The sequence below is a fragment of the Asparagus officinalis genome, chromosome 7 (genome assembly GCF_001876935.1).
Source record: "Asparagus officinalis chromosome 7, Aspof.V1, whole genome shotgun sequence".
Lineage (NCBI taxonomy): Eukaryota > Viridiplantae > Streptophyta > Magnoliopsida > Asparagales > Asparagaceae > Asparagus > Asparagus officinalis.
This window is the reverse complement of record NC_033800.1, coordinates 81,302,935-81,325,303: the sequence shown is the minus strand read 5'-3', so window position 1 is coordinate 81,325,303 and position 22,369 is coordinate 81,302,935. Positions and strand designations below refer to the sequence as shown.

The following is a 22,369-nucleotide window of genomic DNA, read 5'->3' as shown; positions in this document are numbered from 1 at the left end:
GGATGTAAAGAGCGGGAGGCCTTTCTACAGGAGAGGACTATGGTGTTTCTTAAGGGATTGACATCAGAGTTCGCTCAGCGAATTGCATTGCTCCTAGCTCAGCCGAAGATTCCCACGCTTGAGGAGGCTATCTCTGCTATGATCCAGGAGGAGACTCGCATTCGGCTGCAGGCGGGGACAGGTGGACTTCCTGTGGTGAAGTCAGCACTGACAGCCTCTAGCAACACTGGATCTAGGAGAGAGACTCGACAGTGCTATAACTGCGGTGCGGTGGGTCATCTACGGCATGCTTGCACCAAGCCATCCAAGGATGGAGATTCGGGTGGACGTGGACAGTTCGGAGGTCGTGGTCGTGGCCGTGGGGGTCGACGAGGTGGAAGAGGAGCAGGGAATCGGGCGAATCTGACGGTAGCAGAAGAAGAAGAAGCTGAGGTGGTCTTTACAGAGGAGGATCGTGCTCTCCTCACGATACTCAGGAAAAAACAGCAAGTAGCAGGGGATGGAGATTTGAGGAATGGGACTGCGGAGGCATCTACTTCGTTCTTCGTCAGAGGCAACACTGCTACCTATGCTCATCCGAACAAAGGTACTGATGACATACATGCTCTTGCTTCTATGTCTCCTGACAGATCATCAGCATGGATAGTCGACTCCGGTGCGTCTTGTCATGTGACAGGTAATGCTAGTGAGTTCTCATCATATACTCACTTAGCATCGCCTGATAGTATTCAAACAGCTGATGGTACATTTCAGCCGGTGGTTGGTAAGGGTACAGTTGATTGTACTGGTTCTGTAACTTTGTCCAATGTTTTGCATGCTCCTTCTTTTCCAGTCAATCTTTTATCTATTAGTTCTATCATCCTCCAACTAAAATGCATCGTCTCTTTTGATATTCCCAAGGTAATCTTCCAGGAGAAGGGGACAGGGCGGAGACTTGGGACTGGCACATGGCGTAGTGGACTGTGGTATCTGGATCGTGAAGGGCTGGATTCAGCATTGGTGTCAGTCATAGAGGAAGCAGGAGTAGGATCTAAAATGAGTGCTGAAAATGAGTTAATGCTCCATCACCAGCGTTTGGGACACTCATCCTTTAGTGTTTTAGGTAGATTGTATCCTTCTTTATTTGAGAAAGCAAATAAACAGAAACTTGTGTGTGATGCATGTGAGTTGGGAAAGCTTACTAGAAGCTCTTATGTTAGTTCTGGTCATAGAAGTTCTCATGCATTTGACCTGGTACATTCAGATGTTTGGGGGCCTTGTTCCACAAGTTCTATGAATGGATACAAATATTTTGTTACATTTATTGATTGCTTCTCTCGTGTTACTTGGTTATACCTGATGAAGAATAAGAGTGATGTGTTTGGGTGCTTCCAAAATTTTCATAAGACTGTTCAGACTCAATACGGAGCAGTGGTGAAAGTATTGAGGTCAGATAATGGGACAGAGTATACCAACAGAGCCCTTGAAGAATATTTGTCAGCTCAAGGAATACATCACCAGACAACCTGTCCATACACTCCAGCACAGAATGGGGTAGCGGAAAGGAAGAACAGACATCTTTTAGAGGTTGCTAGAAGCATGATGATCTCTATGAATGTCCCAGAGACATTATGGGGACAAGCAGTATTGACCGCAGCAGCGTTGATCAACAGAATGCCCTCGAGAGTGCTGGATTGGAAGTCTCCGTGTGAGATATTGAAAGGAGATAATGGTGGGATCCTTCCACTCAAAGTGTTTGGCTGTGTGTGTTTTGTGAAGGACAACAGGCCGTCTGTCGGGAAGCTTGCCCCTAGAGCTGTGAAGTGTATCTTTGTGGGATATTCTGCTACTCAGAAGGGATATGTTTGCTGGAGCCCGGTGGAAAAAAGGTTGTTTGTGAGCATGGATGTGCACTTTCGAGAACTCGAGCCATATTACACTCAGAAGGTAACTTCATCTGCTGGTAACTCGTCCAATACTAGAAGTATGGGGCGAGAGGAGGAGAATGGTGAGAGACAGGAGAACAATGTGGAGAAATCCATTTCTGTAACGATTCCTTGGGAGGAAGATTTGGTTGAGGAGGAGCAGGAGAATCAAGAAGAAAAGGAAAATGAGACAAGAGGTGTTAGGCCCACTGTTCAGAGGGAGCTACTAACCTATAGTAGGAAGGGCAAACAAATTGGAGAAACAGTACCTACAGTGCCACTAGTGCTGCCAAGTCTCTTGCCAACGCCTACCCCGACTTCTGAAATACCACCAATTTCATCTCAAGGTGATAGCATTCCTACTGATAACATTCCTCTCCCTACTCCTCCCACACCAATATCAGTACGGAGGACTACTCGCAGTAATGCGGGACATCCTCCCGATAGATATGGTTGGGATCTTGCCCAGTATGTATCATATTCTAGTATCCACCCTGCATATGGAGCATTCATTGCATCATTGGACTCTGTTACTGTGCCTAACAATTGGCAGGTTGCTAAGAAGGACCCAAAGTGGAAAACGGTGATGCACGAAGAGCTAGGGGCTCTTGAGAAGAACCGCACTTGGGAGTTAGTAAAACTACCAAAAGGAAAGAGAGCAGTTGGATGCAAGTGGGTCTTCACTGTGAAATAGAATCCAGATGGACAGGTAGAGCGTTATAAGGCTCGTCTTGTGGCAAAAGGGTATAGCCAGACGTATAGAATCGACTATGATGAGACTTTTGCACCGGTAGCGAAGATGAGCACTGTTCGGACCTTGATCTCTCTGGCAGTAAATGGTGGATGGAAGCTACACAAACTAGATGTGAAGAATGCATTTCTTCATGGAGATCTAGTGGAGGAAGAAGTCTCTTTATGGCCTGAAGCAGTCTCCACGTGCTTGGTTCGACAGATTCAGGCGGGCTATGATAGGTATGGGATACCAGTAGATTAACGCCGATCATACCGTGTTCTTTCGATGAAGTGAAGGTCACATCACCATGCTTGCAATATTTGTGGATGATATGATTATTACAGGGGATGATGAGAAGGAGATTGCCCAACTCAAAGTGAGACTGGGTAAGGAATTCGAGGTGAAAGATCTTAGCTTGCTTCGATACTTTCTTGGAATAGAGATAGCTTGAGGAGCGGAGGGGATCGTCCTATCCCAGAAAAGTATGCACTAGATCTTCTCAAGAGACATGGATGTAAGGGTGCAAACCTGCAACTACACCGATCGACTAGAAGTTCAAGCTGGGTGCTGAAGAGACATGGATGTAAGGGTGCAAACCTGCAACTACACCGATCGACTAGAAGTTCAAGCTGGGTGCTGAAGTTGGAGAACCAGTTGATCGTGATAGATACCAAAGGCTGGTGGACAGGTTGATCTATCTGAGTCACACACGTCCCGATATCTCTTTTGCAGTGAGCGTGGTGAGTCGCTACATGCACGATCCAAGGAAGGGTCATATGGACGTAGTGTACCAAATTCTGAGGTATTTGAAGAGTGCCTCCGGAAAAGGGCTGATATTCAGGAAAAATGAACATATGAGTATTGAGGGTTACTGTGACTCGGATTGGGCTAGCTGTGCTGATGACAGGAGGTCCACCTCAGGATACTGTATCTTTGTAGGAGGCAACTTGGTCTCGTGGAAGAGCAAGAAGCAGTCAGTAGTGGCAAGATCAACAGCTGAAGAAGAGTATAGAGCTATGGCCTTAGGAGTTGCGAAGTTGTTGTGGTTGAAGAGTATGCTGGTGGAGCTGAAGCTGGATCAAGGAGCAAAGATGAAACTGTGGTGTGATAACAAGTCAGCCATCAGTATCGCCAATAACCCAGTGCAGCATGATAGAACTAAACACATCGAGATCGATAGGTTCTTCATCAAAGAGAAGTTAGACAGTGGACTATTGGAGTTGAGTCATGTTTCAACTAAAGACCAGGCAGCAGATTGTCTGACTAAGGGACTTACCTCAATAGATATGATTAGAGGATGTGAGAAGATGGGCTTAGTGGATATCTTTCGCCCATCTTGAGGAGGAGTATTGATATATTAGTATAGTTAAGGGTCTTATTTGTAAAATGTGTTTGTAGGGCCTATATAAACCCATGCTATCTCATCTATGGGTTTAGGGTTTTTATTCAATTCTTAGTCTTCGCTCTTGATTGGTTGCATCTGTATTTCTCCTTGTAGCACCTTTTCTCTTATGTAGTGATGATGGATCTCTATGTGCTTCGTTCTTGCATGAAAAATTGGATTCTCTGCCAAACGAATTGCCGACTGATTATTACAGTACAACAAAACTGTATAATCTACTGGTTGATGTAGATTGTTCATTAGTTGTATCAACCATGTACTCTCTTGAGCTACCATTGCTACTGCTCGATACTCAGCTTCAGTGATTGATAATAATATAGTCGGTTGTCTCTTGCTACACCATGAATTTGTTCCAGAACCAAGCTTAAACAAATACTCAGTTGTTGATCTTCTGGTGTCATGATCTCTTGCATAGTCAGCATCGTAGTAACCAACTAACTTGTAGTCTCCACCTTTCTTTTACAAAAGACCATAATCAATTGTACTCTTCACATATCTCAGTATACGTCAAACTGCTTCCAAATGCTTCTTTGGATTTTGCATGTACTGACTCATCACACTAATTGCATAAGAAATGTCAGGTCGAGTCAAGGTTAAGTAGATCAGACTGCCTACCAATTTTCAATACATTGTTGCATCTTCCAAATCTTTTCCTTCATGCGCACACATTTTGGCATTTGGTTCCATCAGCGTCGAAATCGGCTTGCATTCAAGCATTCCGAACCTCTTCAACAAATCTTTGGAATATTTTTGCTGACAAAGAATTATTCCTTCTTGTGTGCGATCAACCTCTAGACCAAGGAAGTGCTTGAGCTGTCCAAGTTCCATCATCTGGAAATGAACTGATAAATTTTCATTCGTCCTAAGAATTTCAGCCTCATCATCATCGATTATGATTAAATCATCTACGTATACTAGCACGATAGCTAGCTTTCCATCATTGACTTTGACAAATAACCTGGAATCTACAAGTTTTACTGAATAACCACTTTGTGTTGGAAATTTAACAATCTTAAAATACCACACACTGGGTGCTTGTTTCAGACTGTAAAGCGCCTTCTATAGTTTACACACATATTCAGGATGATCTTGGCTCTGAAAACCCATTGGCTGAATGTAAAACCCCATGAATTTTGGAAAATAGTATGAATTATATTGATAAATGAGCTCTAATTATGATGAATATCATTTATGGATGAATTATTATACTAACAATTGATTTGAGATCAATTAAGAGTATATATAAGAGTATAAAGAAGTTAAACATGCACGAAGAAGAAATCTAAAAAAATAACCAGTTAAGAGTATATCTACATTACACACTAATACAGTTCAAATCTAGAAACACTAAAAAGATAAAAGTTGTAGTATCTTCAATAGATTTCCAACACATCTGAAATCATCTCATTCTGAGATCAGACATGAAAGTTACAGCCAAAATACCAAAGACTATTTTCCCAATCTGACTAGGTTTCTAGTTTTAGGTTTGGACTGTTTTGATTCGGGTTTGCAGTTATATATATACAAATTTACACACAAAAATACATCTTTTCATTAGTATTCCAAACCCTAGAAGCCCATCTTTCTCTCTCTCAAACTCTAATTAAAATTTGGTGGCTCACTACCGTGCTAGCAACCATTTGGTGGCTCTCCATTCGAGCCACCAAATGATGGCTCGCACCCACGCGAGCCATTAGTTTTAGTCCTCATCTTTTTGACGCGTTTTGACCGCCACAACCTTTTTCGGTTCATTCAGTTTGGACTTTTTTGCCGTTATGCGCATTTTTTTATTTCGTCGACCTGCTCGTTTCACCGATTCGCTTTACGTGTTTTGTTAGCTTGTAGGCGGCTGACGAGTGCACGGGCTACTTGGAGCAAGCTGATGAGCGTGCAAGCTTGTTGTAATGTCATCAACGATTCATCAATTATTTGTTTCGACGGCTCGTCGTCTCGAGCTATGTTCAGGACCTATAGGAAACTTTTGGCACCTACAACAAGTCTAACTAGAAGTACGTAAAAGCCACCGTGGCAGCCGAGTCGTGTCAAAATAACTCGGCCAAGACCAAGTGGCTCGGTAAAGGCCGAGCCACCCCATGGTGGATAAACATGTAATGGAGTAGTCTTATAAAAAGATTAACTCTTTTGAATTCATTATAATTGATAAACGTGTAATGGATTCAACAAATAAACTAACTTTCAACGCAGACATAGAGGATGGTTGGATTGCGACTTCAGGATGATATCAAAAGGAGGTTGGCAGAATATCACAGTGAAGCTATGCACAAGTCTAGTCAAGATCCAAGATTAAGCTTCATGAGCAAATCAACTTGGTACACTAGTTTAGGATTTTTATATTATGTGTAAATGCTTTAAGCCCAATATCACAAATACACACAATTCTTGATTTTGTGTAATTTTAAAAAAATATTGAGTTATTAGTTTATAGACTTCAATTTCTCTTTATACTTATTTTATTAAGTCTATAAAACCATTTGAAAAGATTTCAAAACATTGTTTAACTCAAAAGTGAAAAATCAAGAAATTTATATACACACGTATTTATAAGTTTTGTAAAACTGAGAGATTTCATAAACGGGGAATAATATTTAGAAATTTTTTTTGTAACATGTTCATTTACATGTTTATAGACAACCAAATTTTAAATTTTTTGGAATTTATTTGATATTTTTAAACAATGTTCAAAGTTGATATTTACAGTTCATTTCAGGTTCTGTGCACGTTTTGAGTCGACTTGCTACAATAATGAGTCGACTCATAAAGTATTGCGCAGAAGGTGTTTTTCTGTTGAGTCGACTGAAAAATCAATGAGTCGACTGATACAATATATAGTCAACTCATACCTGTCATAAGTCGACTCATGAAGTATTATACAGTTAGTTGTTTTATCTGCTGAGTCGACTAACAATCCAATGAGTCAACTCATGTATTTACAAGTCGACTCATGTCTGTCATAAGTCGACTCATAATATGATCGTTGCAAAGTAATGTCTGGTTTCTAGATTTTGTGTTTTTAATGTTTTTATTGGTTTTTGTTGTTTTCTTGGGCTGGTTTCTTCTACCCTATATATACCCCACTACATTTAACACTCAAAACCACTAAGAAATTTTTTAAACAAGTTTACAAGAGGTATTAAAGTTTGTTTAGTGTATTTACAAGTTTTGTTTGTGAAGAGATTTTCACAAGAGGAAGAAGAGATCATCTTTGGTGTTTGAGCTTCAATCTCTCATCTCCCTTACTCTTGTCATCTTAGAAAAGTTTCACTAAACTCAATTCTAGTTTTACATATTTATATTTGTTATTTATCTTTTCACTAAACTAGATTTACAATTGATCTAGGTTTTGTTATTGTTTATTATTTCACACACAAACATTGAGCTTATAGTATTATCACACATTGTGTAATTTGGGTTGTGGGTGTGATTGAGTGAGCTTACACTTAGTTCTCATCTTGTATTAGAGAACAAACCATTTGTTATTGAGAATTCATTATGAGATCAATTTGTAATATACTTGTACACCGAGAGGAGTGTGTGATGAGAGACATGATCGATTCCAAGAGGAGTGACGTTTGTAGTAAATCCTAGGGAGAGGTTGTAAATCCGAGTACTTGAGGAATGCGACACGGGCTAGGACAACACTTAGAGGGTGTAGAGTGTGATTGCAAGGGTGTGAGTTGTGAAAGTTTTCGGTAAGCTAGAAAACTGAGATTGTGAGGCGTAAACTTTTTCGGTTAGCATTGAAAACCGGTTGAGATAGTGGAGCTCTCCTCGAGAGTGGAGAGCGGAGACATAGGTCAGAAGGACCGAACTCCATGATCATTTTCTTGTGTTTGCACTGGTTATTTGCCCACTATCTTGTTTAAATTGTCTCATAGTTTATATCGCCCTTTGTTTATTTGTTATCCTTGCATATATCTTATTGTATATCTTACTTGCTAGGATATTGTTAATAAATTTTTATTTGGCATTAATATCGGATTAGATTAGCATATTACCCAATTCACCACCCTGTAGTGTAATTTAAATAATGAGAGGGAAAACATATAAGTTAGTAATTAGGAAATGACTGAGCATCAATCTATGAAACTGTTGTCATGTAAATGAGATCTTTATTACTAGGAGAGACTACTTGGGGGAATAATGTGTTTGCTTATTACTTTTCCCCAAATTATCTTTATGTTTCAACTATTACTTTCGATGAATTAAGTAAACTACCATGCTATATGGTTTTCAGAAAGACTTTATCTTTCTTCTATTATTTTAGATGAAATCGGTAAACTCCTTTCATTTGCTGGAATGCCCAAACTTATTATACCGAATAATGAAATTTAAACTGACTACTTTATTTATGATAGGAATGTAAACTTCCTACAGATGAATGATTGCTAAACTGGCGTTTGTAATAGGAGGAATTGAATGGCTATATAATATTTACCAAAAATAAGGTGACAGTTGTCATGTTTTTATTTCTTTCAATCATATCAGAATTAGGCTGGTTTTTTAGGACATCTGATAAGTTTTGAGTACACTTTTACCGTGAATCATCAGTCTCTTGTATTTAGACCATGATTTTTGAGAATACCGTACTTAATCAAGTTCTTTATCTTTCGTTTATTTTACCCAATCAAAGTCATTCGAATCATCGTACATTCCTTGTAAGAACATTAGTCCAAGTACACCTCTTGCTAATTTATTGGTACAATGAACGATAAGAAGAAGAACAAAGAAATAGAGATATGAGAAGAAATTTTCACTAATTTTTGTTTCACAAATTTTCACTAATCCATGTTAAACTAACTATACAAATTCTGAATATTTAAAAGCTGCAAATAGCTTGTCGACTAAATTCTACAGAGTGAGAAGAACATGGGGAATATCGATGCTTGAGTACAGAGTCTAACAACACCCTATCCATAGCTTTAGTTCCTCGCCTTCTAAGCAAGGATAGAATATAATTCATGAATGCTGCATCACAAGGCAAAACGATAGGACCATCGCTTGGTAGTCCATGCTCATCTTTAGACATCTTCAAGAGTTCGACAAAGATAGTGCTTTCAAGGAAAGCCAAAGACCATGAATCTCTTTGCATCGGAGGTATATATGACGAAATGGCCTTTTTCTGTAACTGATGTACTGCATGCATCAAAATCATGTTGAACATCGTTTTTTGCAGAAGATATTTTTTTGGCTAAGGCAGAAACCTTGCGCCACTTCTTCGCCATCTCATTAAGCTTCTTGGTGTTCACCATTGTGAATGTCTAGATATCAATCTGCTTGGAGAACAAATATTTTAGTTTCTAGTTTCTGGGGTTGAGTATGTGATGAGAAGAATAGCAGTGCTGGCCATTAACTTATAGGAACGGAGAGTGGCCCCATGATAAGCTGTAGAAATTTGTATGCTATTTAGGTGAGGAAACAGAGCCATGTGCTTAGTGAAAGAGAAGATGGGATTGTATGAAAGATGTTTGGATTTGGTTGGGGTGTTGTTATCCTTTGGGCTAGACGTTAAGTGTATGGATATCAATCACTTCTTTTCTCTCAAGCTTGGAAGAACTAATTGGCAAATTGCCAGGTCCATTCTAATGCTCCCGGTAGAGGAAGAAAAACAATGTTTGAGCTGTGATATTTTGTGTTGGGTTGCCTAAAACTTTAACATACAAAATTGATATCTACAATCTGACAATATGACACAGACGTTGCACAATTGAATCGGCAATGGAGCCCTTTTCACATTCAAAAAAAAAAAAAACTGAAATGTAATATGGAAGATAATGTGTTGAGTGTCAAGAACTATTTTACCAAAAGTTCCAGTGAAAGGATAAAAATAAAGAATCGAGCAAAGACATAATCAACCAAAATGGAAGTTCCCGTCCACCCCAACTAAGTTTTTTGAACTTATAACAGTGGAATGCAATAGACTTTAAATAAAAAACGGTAGTACACAGCGCACTCCTTTTTAGACATTTACACACTTGAAACTTCTAACTTGGCGCTTCCTTCACTTTTATGTAACCTTCAACACTGTGAGAAAGAAGATCACTNGGGGGGGGGGGGTGGGGTGGGGGGGGAATTACTTGCTTTTTAGTATTCAGTATGTATCCTACTGAAAATAACAATCAAGAAAGACAATGGCACATGACTGTCCCTTGAAGACTTCCCTCAACCAAATTGCAGGATCATATATTTATCTATGGAATCTATGAACCATGCTCCATGCATTCAGCATGTGTTCTAAATAAAAAGTGTACCTTAAGAGTGAGAAAATGTCACACATGGGTGACCCTTCAAAATTTAAACCACAATTGCATCTCACAGCGTAACCTTAAGTTTTCACCAACTAATCTCATGAAGTGAAGATCTGCAACTTCCTAAATTAAAAGTTCAATTTGGAACATGGCTTGTCTAACAGAAGAAGAATGGTGATGCTGTTTGCTGGACCCTGTACTAACCTATGTCTCATCCAATGGAAAGTAACTGCACAACCAAATCCAAACTTCTTCATCAAATTTCTTCTTCCCATCTGCTAAGCACATGGCTCTGTTTCTTCTCCAAGACTGCATACCAACTTACACAGCCTATCATGGGGCCGATTTCTATTCATATAAGAAGAGGGCCATAGCGTCTGCTATTCTCATCACATCCCCAATCTCATAAACTAGAAATCCAAATATTTGTTTCCAAAGCAAAGGTATATTTACATATTCAACAATGGTGAACTCCAAGAAGATTATTGAGATGGCGAAGAAATGGCAAAAGGTGGCTTCATTGGGCAAAAGTGCCTCCTCATCGCAGACCGGTGCTCAACTACATTCTGATGCTTGCAGTACATCGGTAGCAGAGAAAGGTCACTTCATTGTATATACCTCGGATTCGAAAAGGTTCATGGTTCCTTTGAGATTTCTGGGGAGTGTTATCTTTGTAGAACTCTTGAAGATGTCTGAAGATGAGCTTGGACTACCAAGATATGGTCCTATTCTATTGCCTTGTGACTCAGTGTTCATGGAGTATGTTCTAACATTGCTCAGAAGGCGAGGCTCAAAAGCTATGGACACGGTGTTGTTAGATACTGTTTTCAAGCACCAACGTTTCCCATGTTCTTCGCACATTATAGGGTTGAATCAACAAGTTGTTCGTAGCTTCTGAATCTTCTAATTCCTTGTAAAGTGTTACAATTTTGTAGATGAAGTTTAGATAACGGTATGTGATTAACAAATCTTTCAGCTGCCTAACGAATGAAAAATATTCAGCTTTCATCTGGAATTGATTAACGTTATGCAGTAAATATTATTAGAATCGTTGTTAGAAATTCCAATTGTGAGTGCATGTTTTAACTTCTACATCCTCGGAAGTTAATGCGTGAAAATGCCAAAAAGACAAAGATCATGGTAAATTTTCTTAAAGCTATCTTAAGCTTATGAGGTTTCATCCTCCGAAATAAAGCTTATTTGCTAGATTGACTATAGATATAGTAGTACGAATTAAAATGGACGGCTACTTTTGTTGGCAGATGCAGTAATTTTTTGGCTATGGACTAATGTTGAACTTGCTGAGGTTGGAGTAAAAAAAAGAAAATTGTTGACAATAGATATGACTTTTGTGTAGCACAGGTGATAGATTTGTTGAGAAAAAATTTAGAGTACACAACTCTATACTTACTAATATTGGACTCAAACAAGTAAACTAATCACTTGTATTATACCCAAAATAAAGGACACTACAACACTTTTCAAAGATCACTCACAATTTGAAGAGAAATACAAACACACAAAAGAAAGCTCACAACTCACTTATTTTGGTGGACACTCACACAAGCTTACACTACACTCAAGCTCACTTCTTTCCTGCTTAAACAAATGAGAGCCCATGCAAGACCCCTATTTATAGTTGAGTAAGAGGGCTAGGAAGTGTGTGAAAGAATCAATCCTAACCATACATTAGTAAAAAGTTTCTAGAAGAATAAATACTAGCCATACACTTGTATCATCCTAAAAACGTCTTGGTAGATATTTTGCAGGATGTTTCTAGCTAGAAAGAAGTTCTAGAAAATTATTCTAGAACAATCTAAGTTGGTGAGAGATTCTAACACTCCCCCTCATCACCAACTTTATTCGCTCTTGCAATCACTCCAAGTCATTCTCGAAATTCTGTAACTTAGAAGGATTCAAGCTCTTGGTGAAAATGTCCGCTACTTAGTCTTCGCTCTTGATGGGTTGCATCTGTATTTCTCCTTGTAGCACATTTTCTCTTATGTAGTGATGATGGATCTCTATGTGTTTCGTTCTTGCATGAAAAATTGGATTTAGCACATTTTCTCTTATGTAGTGATGATGGATCTCTATGTGTTTCGTTCTTGCATGAAAAATTGGATTCTCTGCCAAACGAATTGCCGAATGATTGTTACAGTACAACGGAACTGTATAATCTACTAGTTGATGTAGATTGTTCATTAGTTGTATCAACCGTGTACTCTCTTGAGCTACCATTGCTGCTGCTCGATACTCAGCTTCAGTGATTGATAATGATATAGTCGGCTGTCTCTTGCTACACCAAGAATTTATTCCAGAACCAAGTCTAAACAAATACCCTGTTGTTGATCTTCTGGTGTCATGATCTCTTGCATAGTCAGCATCGTAGTAACCAACTAACTTGTAGTCTCCACCTTTCTTTTACAAAAGACCATAATCAATTGTACTCTTTACATATCTCAGCATACGCCGAACTGCTTCCAAATGATGCTTCTTTGGATTTTGCATGTACCGACTCATCACACTAACTGCATAAGAAATGTCAGGTCGAGTCAAGGTTAAGTAGATCAGACTGCCTACCAATTTTTGATACATTGTTGCATCTTTCAAATCTTTTCCTTCATGCGCACACATTTTGGCATTTGGTTCCATCATCGTCGAAATCGGCTTGCATTCAAGCATTCCGAACCTCTTCAACAAATCTTTGGAATATTTTTGCTGACAAAGAATTATTCCTTCTTGTGTGCGATCAACCTCTAAACCAAGGAAGTGCTTGAGATGTCCAAGTTCCTTCATCTGGAAACGAACTGATAAATTTTCCTTCCTCCTAATAATTTCTGCCTCATCATCACCGATTATCATTAAATCATCTACGTATACTAGCACGATAGCTAGCTTTCCATCATTGACTTTGACAAATAACCTGGAATCTGCAAGTGTTATTGAATAACCACTTTATGTTAGAAATTTAACAATCTTACCATACCACACACTGGGTGCTTGTTTCAAACTGTAAAGCACCTTCTATAGTTTACACACATATTCAGGATGATCTTGGCTCTGAAAACCCATTGGCTGAATGTAAAACCCCGTGAATTTTAGAAAATAGTATGAATTATATTGATAAATGAGCTCTAATTATGATGAATATCATTTATGGATGAATTATTATGCTAACAATTGATTTGAGATCAATTAAGAGTATATATAAGAGTATACAAAAGTTAAATATGCACAAAGAAGAAATCTAAAAAATGACCAGTTAAGAGTATATCTACATTACACACTGATACAGTTCGAATCTAGAAACACTAAAAAGAAAAAAAGTTGTAGTATCTTCAATAGATTTCCAACACATCTAAAATTATCTCATTCTGAGATCGGACATGAAAGTTACAGCCAAAATACCGAAGACTATTTTCCCAATCTGACTAGATCTCATTCTGAGATCGGACATGAAAGTTACAGCCAAAATACCGAAGACTATTTTCCCAATCTGACTAGGTTTCTAGCTTTAGGTTCGGGCTGTTTTGATTTGGGTTTGCAGTTATTTATATACAAATTTACACACGAAAATACATCTTTTCATCAGTATTCCAAACTCTAGAAGCCCATCTTTCTCTCTCTCTCAAACTCTAATTATAATTTGGTGGCTTGCGACAGTTCGAGCAACCATTTGGTGGCTCGCGGCCATGCGAGCCACGCCACCAAATGATGGCTCGCACCCACGCGAGCCATTAGCTTTAGTCCTCGTCTTTTTGACGCGTTTTGACCGCCACAGGCTTTTTCGGTTCATTCAGTTTGGACTTGTTTCGCCGTTATGCGCATTTCTTTATTTCGTCGACCTGCCTGCTTCACCGATTCACTTTACGCGTTTAGTTAGCTTGTAGGCGGCTGACGAGTGCACGGGCTACTTGGAGCAAGCTGATGAGCGTGCGGGCTTGTTGTAATGTCATCAGCGATTCGTCACTTTTTTGTTTTGACGGCTCGTCGTCTCGATCTATGTTCAGGACCTATAAGCAACTTTTGACACCTACAACAAGTCTAACTGGAAGTACGTAAAAGCCACCCTGGCAGCCGAGTCGTGTCAAAATGACTCGGCCAAGACCAAGTGGCTCGGTAAAGGCCGAGCCACCCTATGGTGGCTCGCACCAAGCCACCGTAGGGTGGCTCGAGTCCAAAAATGCCGAAAACACATGTTTTGATAGTTTTCTCGAGATTCTTTCGTTCTAGAGTCTCCCCAACTGTTTTGAAGATATCCCTAAACGTGGTTAAGCTGTTATTAACTAAAGATAAGATCAAATCATCAATTCCTATCTGAAAACGCTGTGTCCGAAGCCTATAAATACAAGCCTAGGGTCCTATACGCAGGGGATCTGAAATTTAGGCGAGGTGCTGTCCCTGTGAAGAGTGAATCACGAATTTCAGAGAGGCTAGTAGATCTTGGCGAAGTTCTTCAGCATAAAGAGGGAGAGTTCGAGAGATCTGAAGCTCATTCCTCTTTCCTCCGGATCAAACTTGGTTTTGATCTCGAGAAGAGTAGTAATCTCGCTTGGTAGAGATTATTTACTTCTGCGATTGTTTCCTTTGTGAAGTAAGATAATTGAATTTTTGTTCTGTTAACCGAATCTAATCTGCATCGGTCTACGGACTAACGTGTCCCCGACACAGGTAAAGATCTCACGCAAGCAGCGGGTGATAAACGTGTAATGGAGTAGTCTTATAAAAAGATTAACTCTTTTGAATTCATTGTAATTGATAAACGTGTAATGGATTCAACAAATAAACTAACTTTCAACGCAGACATAGAGGATGGTTGGATTGCGACTTCAGGATGATATCAAAAGGAGGTTGGCTGAATATCACAGTAAAGCTATGCACAAGTCAAGTCAAGATCCAAGATTAAGCTTCATGAGCAAATCAACTTGGTACACTAGTTTAGGATTTTTATATTATGTGTAAATGCTTTAAGCTCAATATCACACATACACACAATTCTTGATTTTGTGTAATTTTAAAAAAATATTGAGTTATTAGTTTATAGACTTCAATTTCTTTTTATACATATTTTATTAAGTCAATAAAACCATTTGAAAAGATTTCAAAACATTGTTTAACTCAAAAGTGAAAAATCAAGAAATTTATATACACACGTATTTATAAGTTTTGTAAAACTGAGAGATTTCATAAACGGGGAATAATATTTAGAAAATTTCTTTTGTAACATGTTCATTTATATGTTTATAAACAATTTCCCAAATTTTATATTTTTTGGAATTTATTTGATATTTTTAAACAAGGTTCAAAAAGTTGTTATTTACTGTTCATTTCAGGGTCTGTGTACATTTTGAGTCGACTTGCTACAATAATGAGTCGACTCATAAAGTATTGCGCAGAAGGTCTTTTTAATCTGTTGAGTCGACTGAAAAATCAATGAGTCGACTGATACAGTATATAGTCGACTCTTATCTGTCATAAGTCGACTCATGAAGTGTTATACAGTTAGTTGTTTCATCTGCTAAGTCGACTTACAATCCAATGAGTCAACTCATGTAGATACAAGTCGACTCATGTCTGTTATAAGTCGACTCATAATATGATCATTGCACAGTAACGACTGGTTTCCAGATTATGTGTTTTTAATGTTTTTATTGGTTTTTGTTGGTTTCTTGGGCTGCTTTCTTCTACTGAAAATAACAATCAAGAAAGACAATGGCACATGACTGTCCCTTGAAGACTTCCCTCAACCAAATTGCAGGATCATATATTTATCTATGGAATCTATGAACCATGCTCCATGTATTCAGCATGTGTTCTAAATAAAAAGTGTACCTTAAGAGTGAGAAAATGTCACACATGGGTGACCTTTCAAAATTTAAACCACAATTGCATCTCACAGCGTAACCTTAAGTTTTCACCAACTAATCTCATGAAGTGAAGATCTGCAACTTCCTAAATTAAAAGCTCAATTTGGAACATGGCTTGTCTAACAGAAGAAGAATGGTGATGCTGTTTGCTGGACCCTGTACTAACCTATGTCTCGTCCAATGGAAAGTAACTGCACAACCAAATCCAAACATCTTCATCGAATTTCATCTTCCCATCTGCTAAGCACATGGCTCTGTTTCCTCTCCAAGACTGCATACCAACTTACGCAGCTTGTCATGGGCTGATTTCTATTCATATAAGAAGAGGGCCATAGCGTCTGCTATTCTCATCACATCCCCAATCTCATAAACTAGAAATCCAAATATTTGTTTCCAAAGCAAATGTATATTTACATATTCAACAATGGTGAACTCTAAGAAGATTATTGAGATGGCGAAGAAATGGCAAAAGGTGGCCTCCTCATCGCAGACCGGTGCTCAACTACATTCTGATGCTTGCAGTACATCGGTAGCAGAGAAAGGTCACTTCATTGTATATACCTCGGATTCGAAAAGGTTCATGGTTCCTTTGAGATTTCTGGGGAGTGTTATCTTTGTAGAACTATTGAAGATGTCTGAAGATGAGCTTGGACTACCAAGTGATGGTCCTATTCTATTGCCTTGTGACTCAGTGTTCATGGAGTATGTTCTAACATTGCTCAGAAGGCAAGGGTCAAAAGCCATGGACACGGTGTTGTTAGATACTGTTTTCAAGCACAAACGTTTCCCATGTTCTTCGCACATTATAGGGTTGAATCAACAAGTTGTTCGTAGCTTCTGAATCTTCTAATTCCTTGTAAAGGGTTACAATTTTGTAGATGAAGTTTAGATAACGGTATGTGATTAACAAATCTTTCAGCTGCCTAATGAATGAAAAATATTCAGCTTTCATCTAGAATTGATTAACATTATGCAGTAAATATTATTAGAATCGTTGTTAGAAATTCCAATTGTGAGTGCATGTTTTAACTTCTACATCCTCGGAAGTTAATGCGTGAAAATGCCAAAAAGACAAAGATCATGGTAAATTTTCTTAAAGCTATCTTAAGCTTATGCGGTTTCATCCTCCGAAATAAAGCTTATTTGCTAGATTGACTATAGATATAGTAGTACCAATTAAAATGGATGGCTACTTTTGTTGGCAGATGCAGTAATTTTTTGGCTATGGACTAATGCTGAACTTGCTGAGGTTGGAGTAAAAAAAAGAAAATTGTGGACAATAGATATGGCTTCCGTGTAGCACTAGTGATAGATTTGTTGAGAAAAAATTTAGAGTACACAACTCTATACTTACTAATATTAGACCCAAACAAGTAAACTAATCACTTGTATTATACCCACAATAAAGGACACTACAACACTTTTCAAAGATCACTCACAATTTGAAGAGAAATACAAACACTCAAAAGAAAGCTCACAACTCACTTATTTTGATGGACACTTACACAAGCTTACACTACACTCAAGCTCACTTCTTTCCTACTTAAACAAATGAGAGACCAAGACCCCTATTTATAGTTGAGTAAGAGGGCTAGGAAGTGTGTGAAAGAATCAATCCTAACCATACATTAGTAAGAAGTTTCTAGAAGAATAAATACTAGCCATACACTTGTATCATCCTAAAAACGTCTTGGTAGATATTTTGTAGGATGTTTCTAGAAATAAGTTCTAGAAAATTATTCTAGAACAATCTAAGTTGGTGAGAGATTCTAACACTCCCCCCCATCACCAACTTTATTCGCTCTTGCAATCACTCCAAGTCATTCTCGAAATTCTGTAACTTAGAAGGATTCAAGCTCTTGGTGAAAATGTCCGCTACTTAGTGTTGACATATTAGTATAGTTAAGGGTCTTATTTGTAAAATGTGTTTGTATGGCCTATATAAACCCATGCTTTCTCATCTATGGGTTTAGGGTTTTTATTCAATTTGGTATCAGAGCAAAACCCTAGCCGTCAGCAGCCCCCCCTCTATAAGATATATCACTTTTGATTCTTGTTTCCTCTGAGAAACAAGAATTTTGTTGAGCTCTTACTCTTGTTGTGCAGCAGAAGTGCTGCCGAAATTTTCACTGCACACAACAAGGGTTGGAGTAGAAGGTGAACAGGTGTTGGGTCTGAAGCTTTATCAATGGAGAAGATCATCAAGAAGTTGAACCCCACGGAGGTGTCAACTTTGATGAAGCTGCTGAAGTTATCGGCTGGTGAGAGCGCGACAAAACCATCCAAGAAGTTGGAGCTTCCTACCATAGATCTGAATCTTGATGGACCGAGTACTTACCTGAGCTGGTCACGACGGGTGAGATACACCCTTGCAGGGAGGAACCTAGAGGGTTATCTGACAGGAGAGGCGACCGAGCCGGATGAGGACTCGGAAGGAAGAGATGAGTGGAAGTCCACTCATATGTTAGTGTATATCTGGCTCTTCAACTCATTGGTCCAGTCGATCGTCGCCACAGTTGATGGCATTGAGAAGGTGAAGGACGTCTGGGAGAAGTTGAGGAGGACCTATGATGGAGTGAGGAATAACCTGAGGGTGTTCCAGATTAAGGAAGAAATAGACGCCACGGTCCAGGGAGAGCAGGCTGTACAGGAGTATGCCACAGAGCTGGAGCGCCTGTGGCTAGATTATGATCACTTCTCACATCGGGCGAGCTACAAGGACCCGAGATGTAAAGAGTAGGAGGCCTTTCTACAGGAGAGGACTATGGTGTTTCTCAAGGGATTGACATCAAAGTTTGCTCAGCGAACTGCATTGCTTCTATCTTAGCCAAAGATTCCCACGCTTGAGGAGGTTGTCTCGGCCATGATCCAGGAGGAGACTCGCATTAGGCTGCAGGTGGGGACAGGTGGACTTCCTGTGATGAAGTCAGCACTGGAAGCCTCTAGCAACACTGGATCTAGGGGAGAGACTCGATAGTGCTACAACTGTGGTGAGGTGGGCCATCTAAGGCATGCTTGCACAAAACCACCCAAGGAAGGAGATTCGGGTGGACGTGGATAGTTCGGAGGTCGTAGTCGTGGCCGTAGGGGTCGACGAGGTGGAAGGGGAACAGGCAACCGGGCGAATCTGATGGTAGCAGAGGGAGAGGAAGAAGCTGAGGTGGTCTTTATTGAGGAGGATCGTGCGCTCCTGGCGATACTCAGGAGGAAGCAAAAAGTAGCAGGGGATGGAGACAGGAGGAGTGGAACTGAGGAGGCATCCACTTCGTTCTTCGCCGGAGACAACACTGCTACCTATGCTCATCCGACCAAAGGTACTGATGATATACATGCTCTTGCTTCTATGTCTCCCGACAAATCATCAGAATGGATAGTCGACTCCTGTGCATCTCGACATGTGACAGGTAATGCTAGTGAGTTCTCATCATATACTCACCTAGCATCGTCTGATAGTATTCAAACAACTGATGGTACATTTCAGCCAGTGGTTGGTAAGGGTACAGTCGATTATACAGGTTCTGTAATTTTGTCCAATGTTTTGCATGCTCCCTCCTTTCCAATCAATCTTTTATCTATTAGTGCTATCATTCTCCAACTAAAATGCATTGTTTCTTTTGATATTCCCAAGGTGATTTTCCAGGAGAAGGGGACAGGGCGGAGACTTGGGAATGGCACATGACGTAGTGGACTGTGGTATCTGGATCGTGAAGGGCTGGATTCAGCGTTGGTGTCAGTCGTAGAGAAAGCAGGAGTAGGATCTAAAATGAGTGCTGAGAGTGAGTTAATGATTCATCACCAGCGTTTGGGACACTCATCCTTTAGTGTTTTAGGTAGATTGTATCCATCTTTATTCGAGAAAGCAAATAAAGAGAAACTTGTGTGTGATGCATAAGAGTTTGGAAAGCTTACTAGAAGCTCTTATGTTAGTTCTGGTCATAGAAGCTCTCATGCATTTGACTTGGTACATTCAGATGTTTGGGGGCCTTGTTCCATAAGTTCTATGAATGGATACAAGTATTTTGTTACATTTATTGATTGTTTCTCTCGAGTTACTTGGTTACACCTGATGAAAAATAAGAGTGAAGTGTTTGGGTGCTTCCAAAACTTTCATAGGAATGTTCAGACTCAATACGGAGCAGTGGTGAAGGTATTGAGGTCGGATAATAGGACAGAGTATACCAACAGAGCGCTTGAAGAATATTTGTCAGCTCAGGGAATACAGCACCAGACAACATGTCCATACACACCAGCTCAGAATGGAGTAGCGGAAAGGAAGAACAGACATCTTTTAGAGGTTGCTAGAAGCATGATGATCTCTATGAATGTCCCAGAAACATTATGGGGACAAGCAGTGTTGACCGCGGCAGCACTAATCAACAGAATGCCCTCGAGAGTGCTGGATTGGAAGTCTCCGTGTGAGACATTAAAGGGAGATAATGGTGGGATTCTTCCACTTAAAGTGTTTGGCTGTGTGTGCTTTGTGAAGGACAACAGGCCATCTGTCGGGAAGCTTGCCCCTAGAGCTGTGAAGTGCATCTTTGTGGGATATTCTGCTACTCAGAAGGGATCAGGTTGCTAAGAAGGACCCAAAGTGGAAAACGGTGATGCACGAAGAGCTAGGGGCTCTTGAGAAGAACCGCACTTGGGAGTTAGTAAAACTACCAAAAGGAAAGAGAGCAGTTGGATGCAAGTGGGTCTTCACTGTGAAATAGAATCCAGATGGACAGGTAGAGCGTTATAAGGCTCGTCTTGTGGCAAAAGGGTATAGCCAGACGTATAGAATCGACTATGATGAGACTTTTGCACCGGTAGCGAAGATGAGCACTGTTCGGACCTTGATCTCTCTGGCAGTAAATGGTGGATGGAATCTACACCAACTAGATGTGAAGAATGCATTCCTTCATGGAGATCTGGTGGAAGAGGTATACATGGAAATACCACTAGGATTCGACACAGATCAGACAGTGGGCAAAGTCTGCAGATTGAAGAAGTCTCTTTATGGCCTGAAGCAGTCTCCACGTGCTTGGTTCGACAGATTCAGGCGGGCTATGATAGGTATGGGATACCAGTAGATTAACGCCGATCATACCGTGTTCTTTCGATGAAGTGAAGGTCACATCACCATGCTTGCAGTATTTATGGATGATATGATTATTACAGGGGATGATGAGAAGGAGATTGCCCAACTCAAAGTGAGACTGGGTAAGGAATTCGAGGTGAAAGATCTTAGCTTGATTCGATACTTTCTTGGAATAGAGATAGCTTGAGGAGCGGAGGGGATCGTCCTATCCCAGAAAAGTATGCACTAGATCTTCTCAAAGAGACATGGATGTAAGGGTGCAAACCTGCAACTACACCGATCGACTAGAAGTTCAAGCTGGGTGCTGAAGTTGGAGAACCAGTTGATCGTGATAGATACCAAAGGCTGGTGGACAGGTTGATCTATCTGAGTCACACACGTCCCGATATCTCTTTTGCAGTGAGCATGGTGAGTCGCTACATGCACGATCCAAGGAAGGGTCATATGGATGTAGTGTACCAAATTCTGAGGTATTTGAAGAGTGCCTCCAGAAAAGGGCTGATATTCAGGAAAAATGAACATATGAGTATTGAGGGTTACTGTGACTCGGATTGGGCTAGCTGTGCTGATGACAGGAGGTCCACCTCAGGATACTGTATCTTTGTAGGAGGCAACTTGGTCTCGTGGAAGAGCAAGAAGCAGTCAGTAGTGGCGAGATCAACAGCTAAAGCAGAGTATAGAGCTATGGCCTTGGGAGTTGCGGAGTTGTTGTGGTTGAAGAGTATGCTGGTGGAGCTGAAGCTGGATCAAGGAGCAAAGATGAAACTGTGGTGTGATAACAAGTCAGCCATCAATATCGCCAATAACCCAGTGCACCATGATAGAACTAAACACATCGAGATCGATAGGTTCTTCATCAAGGAGAAGTTAGACAGTGGACTATTGGAGTTGAGTCATGTTTCAACTAAAGACCAGGCAGCAGATTGTCTGACTAAGGGACTTAGCTCAATAGATATGATTAGAGGATGTGAGAAGATGGGCTTAGTGGATATCTTTCGCCCATCTTGAGGAGGTGTGTTGATATATTAGTATAGTTAAGGGTCTTATTTGTAAATTGTGTTTGTAGGGCCTATATAAACCCATGCTATCTCATCTATGGGTTTAGGGTTTTTATTCA

The 22,369-nt window shown here is 39.9% G+C and overlaps 3 protein-coding genes across 3 annotated transcripts; 2 read left to right on the top strand and 1 right to left on the bottom strand.

The window, feature by feature from the left end:
- LOC109847437 (auxin-responsive protein SAUR68-like) lies at positions 10,769 to 12,572 on the top strand. The gene is made up of 2 exons (XM_020416665.1): positions 10,769 to 11,064; positions 12,314 to 12,572. Exons 1-2 carry the CDS (start codon positions 10,769 to 10,771, stop codon positions 12,570 to 12,572), a joined length of 555 nt encoding a protein of 184 aa, XP_020272254.1.
- LOC109847436 (uncharacterized mitochondrial protein AtMg00810-like) lies at positions 12,727 to 13,377 on the bottom strand. The gene is made up of 2 exons (XM_020416663.1): positions 13,341 to 13,377; positions 12,727 to 13,235 (listed from the first exon to the last, which is right to left on the bottom strand). Exons 1-2 carry the CDS (start codon positions 13,375 to 13,377, stop codon positions 12,727 to 12,729), a joined length of 546 nt encoding a protein of 181 aa, XP_020272252.1.
- Positions 16,597 to 17,013, top strand: LOC109847435 (auxin-responsive protein SAUR68-like). The gene has a single exon (XM_020416662.1). The coding sequence runs from the start codon at positions 16,597 to 16,599 to the stop codon at positions 17,011 to 17,013; it is 417 nt and encodes a 138-aa protein (XP_020272251.1).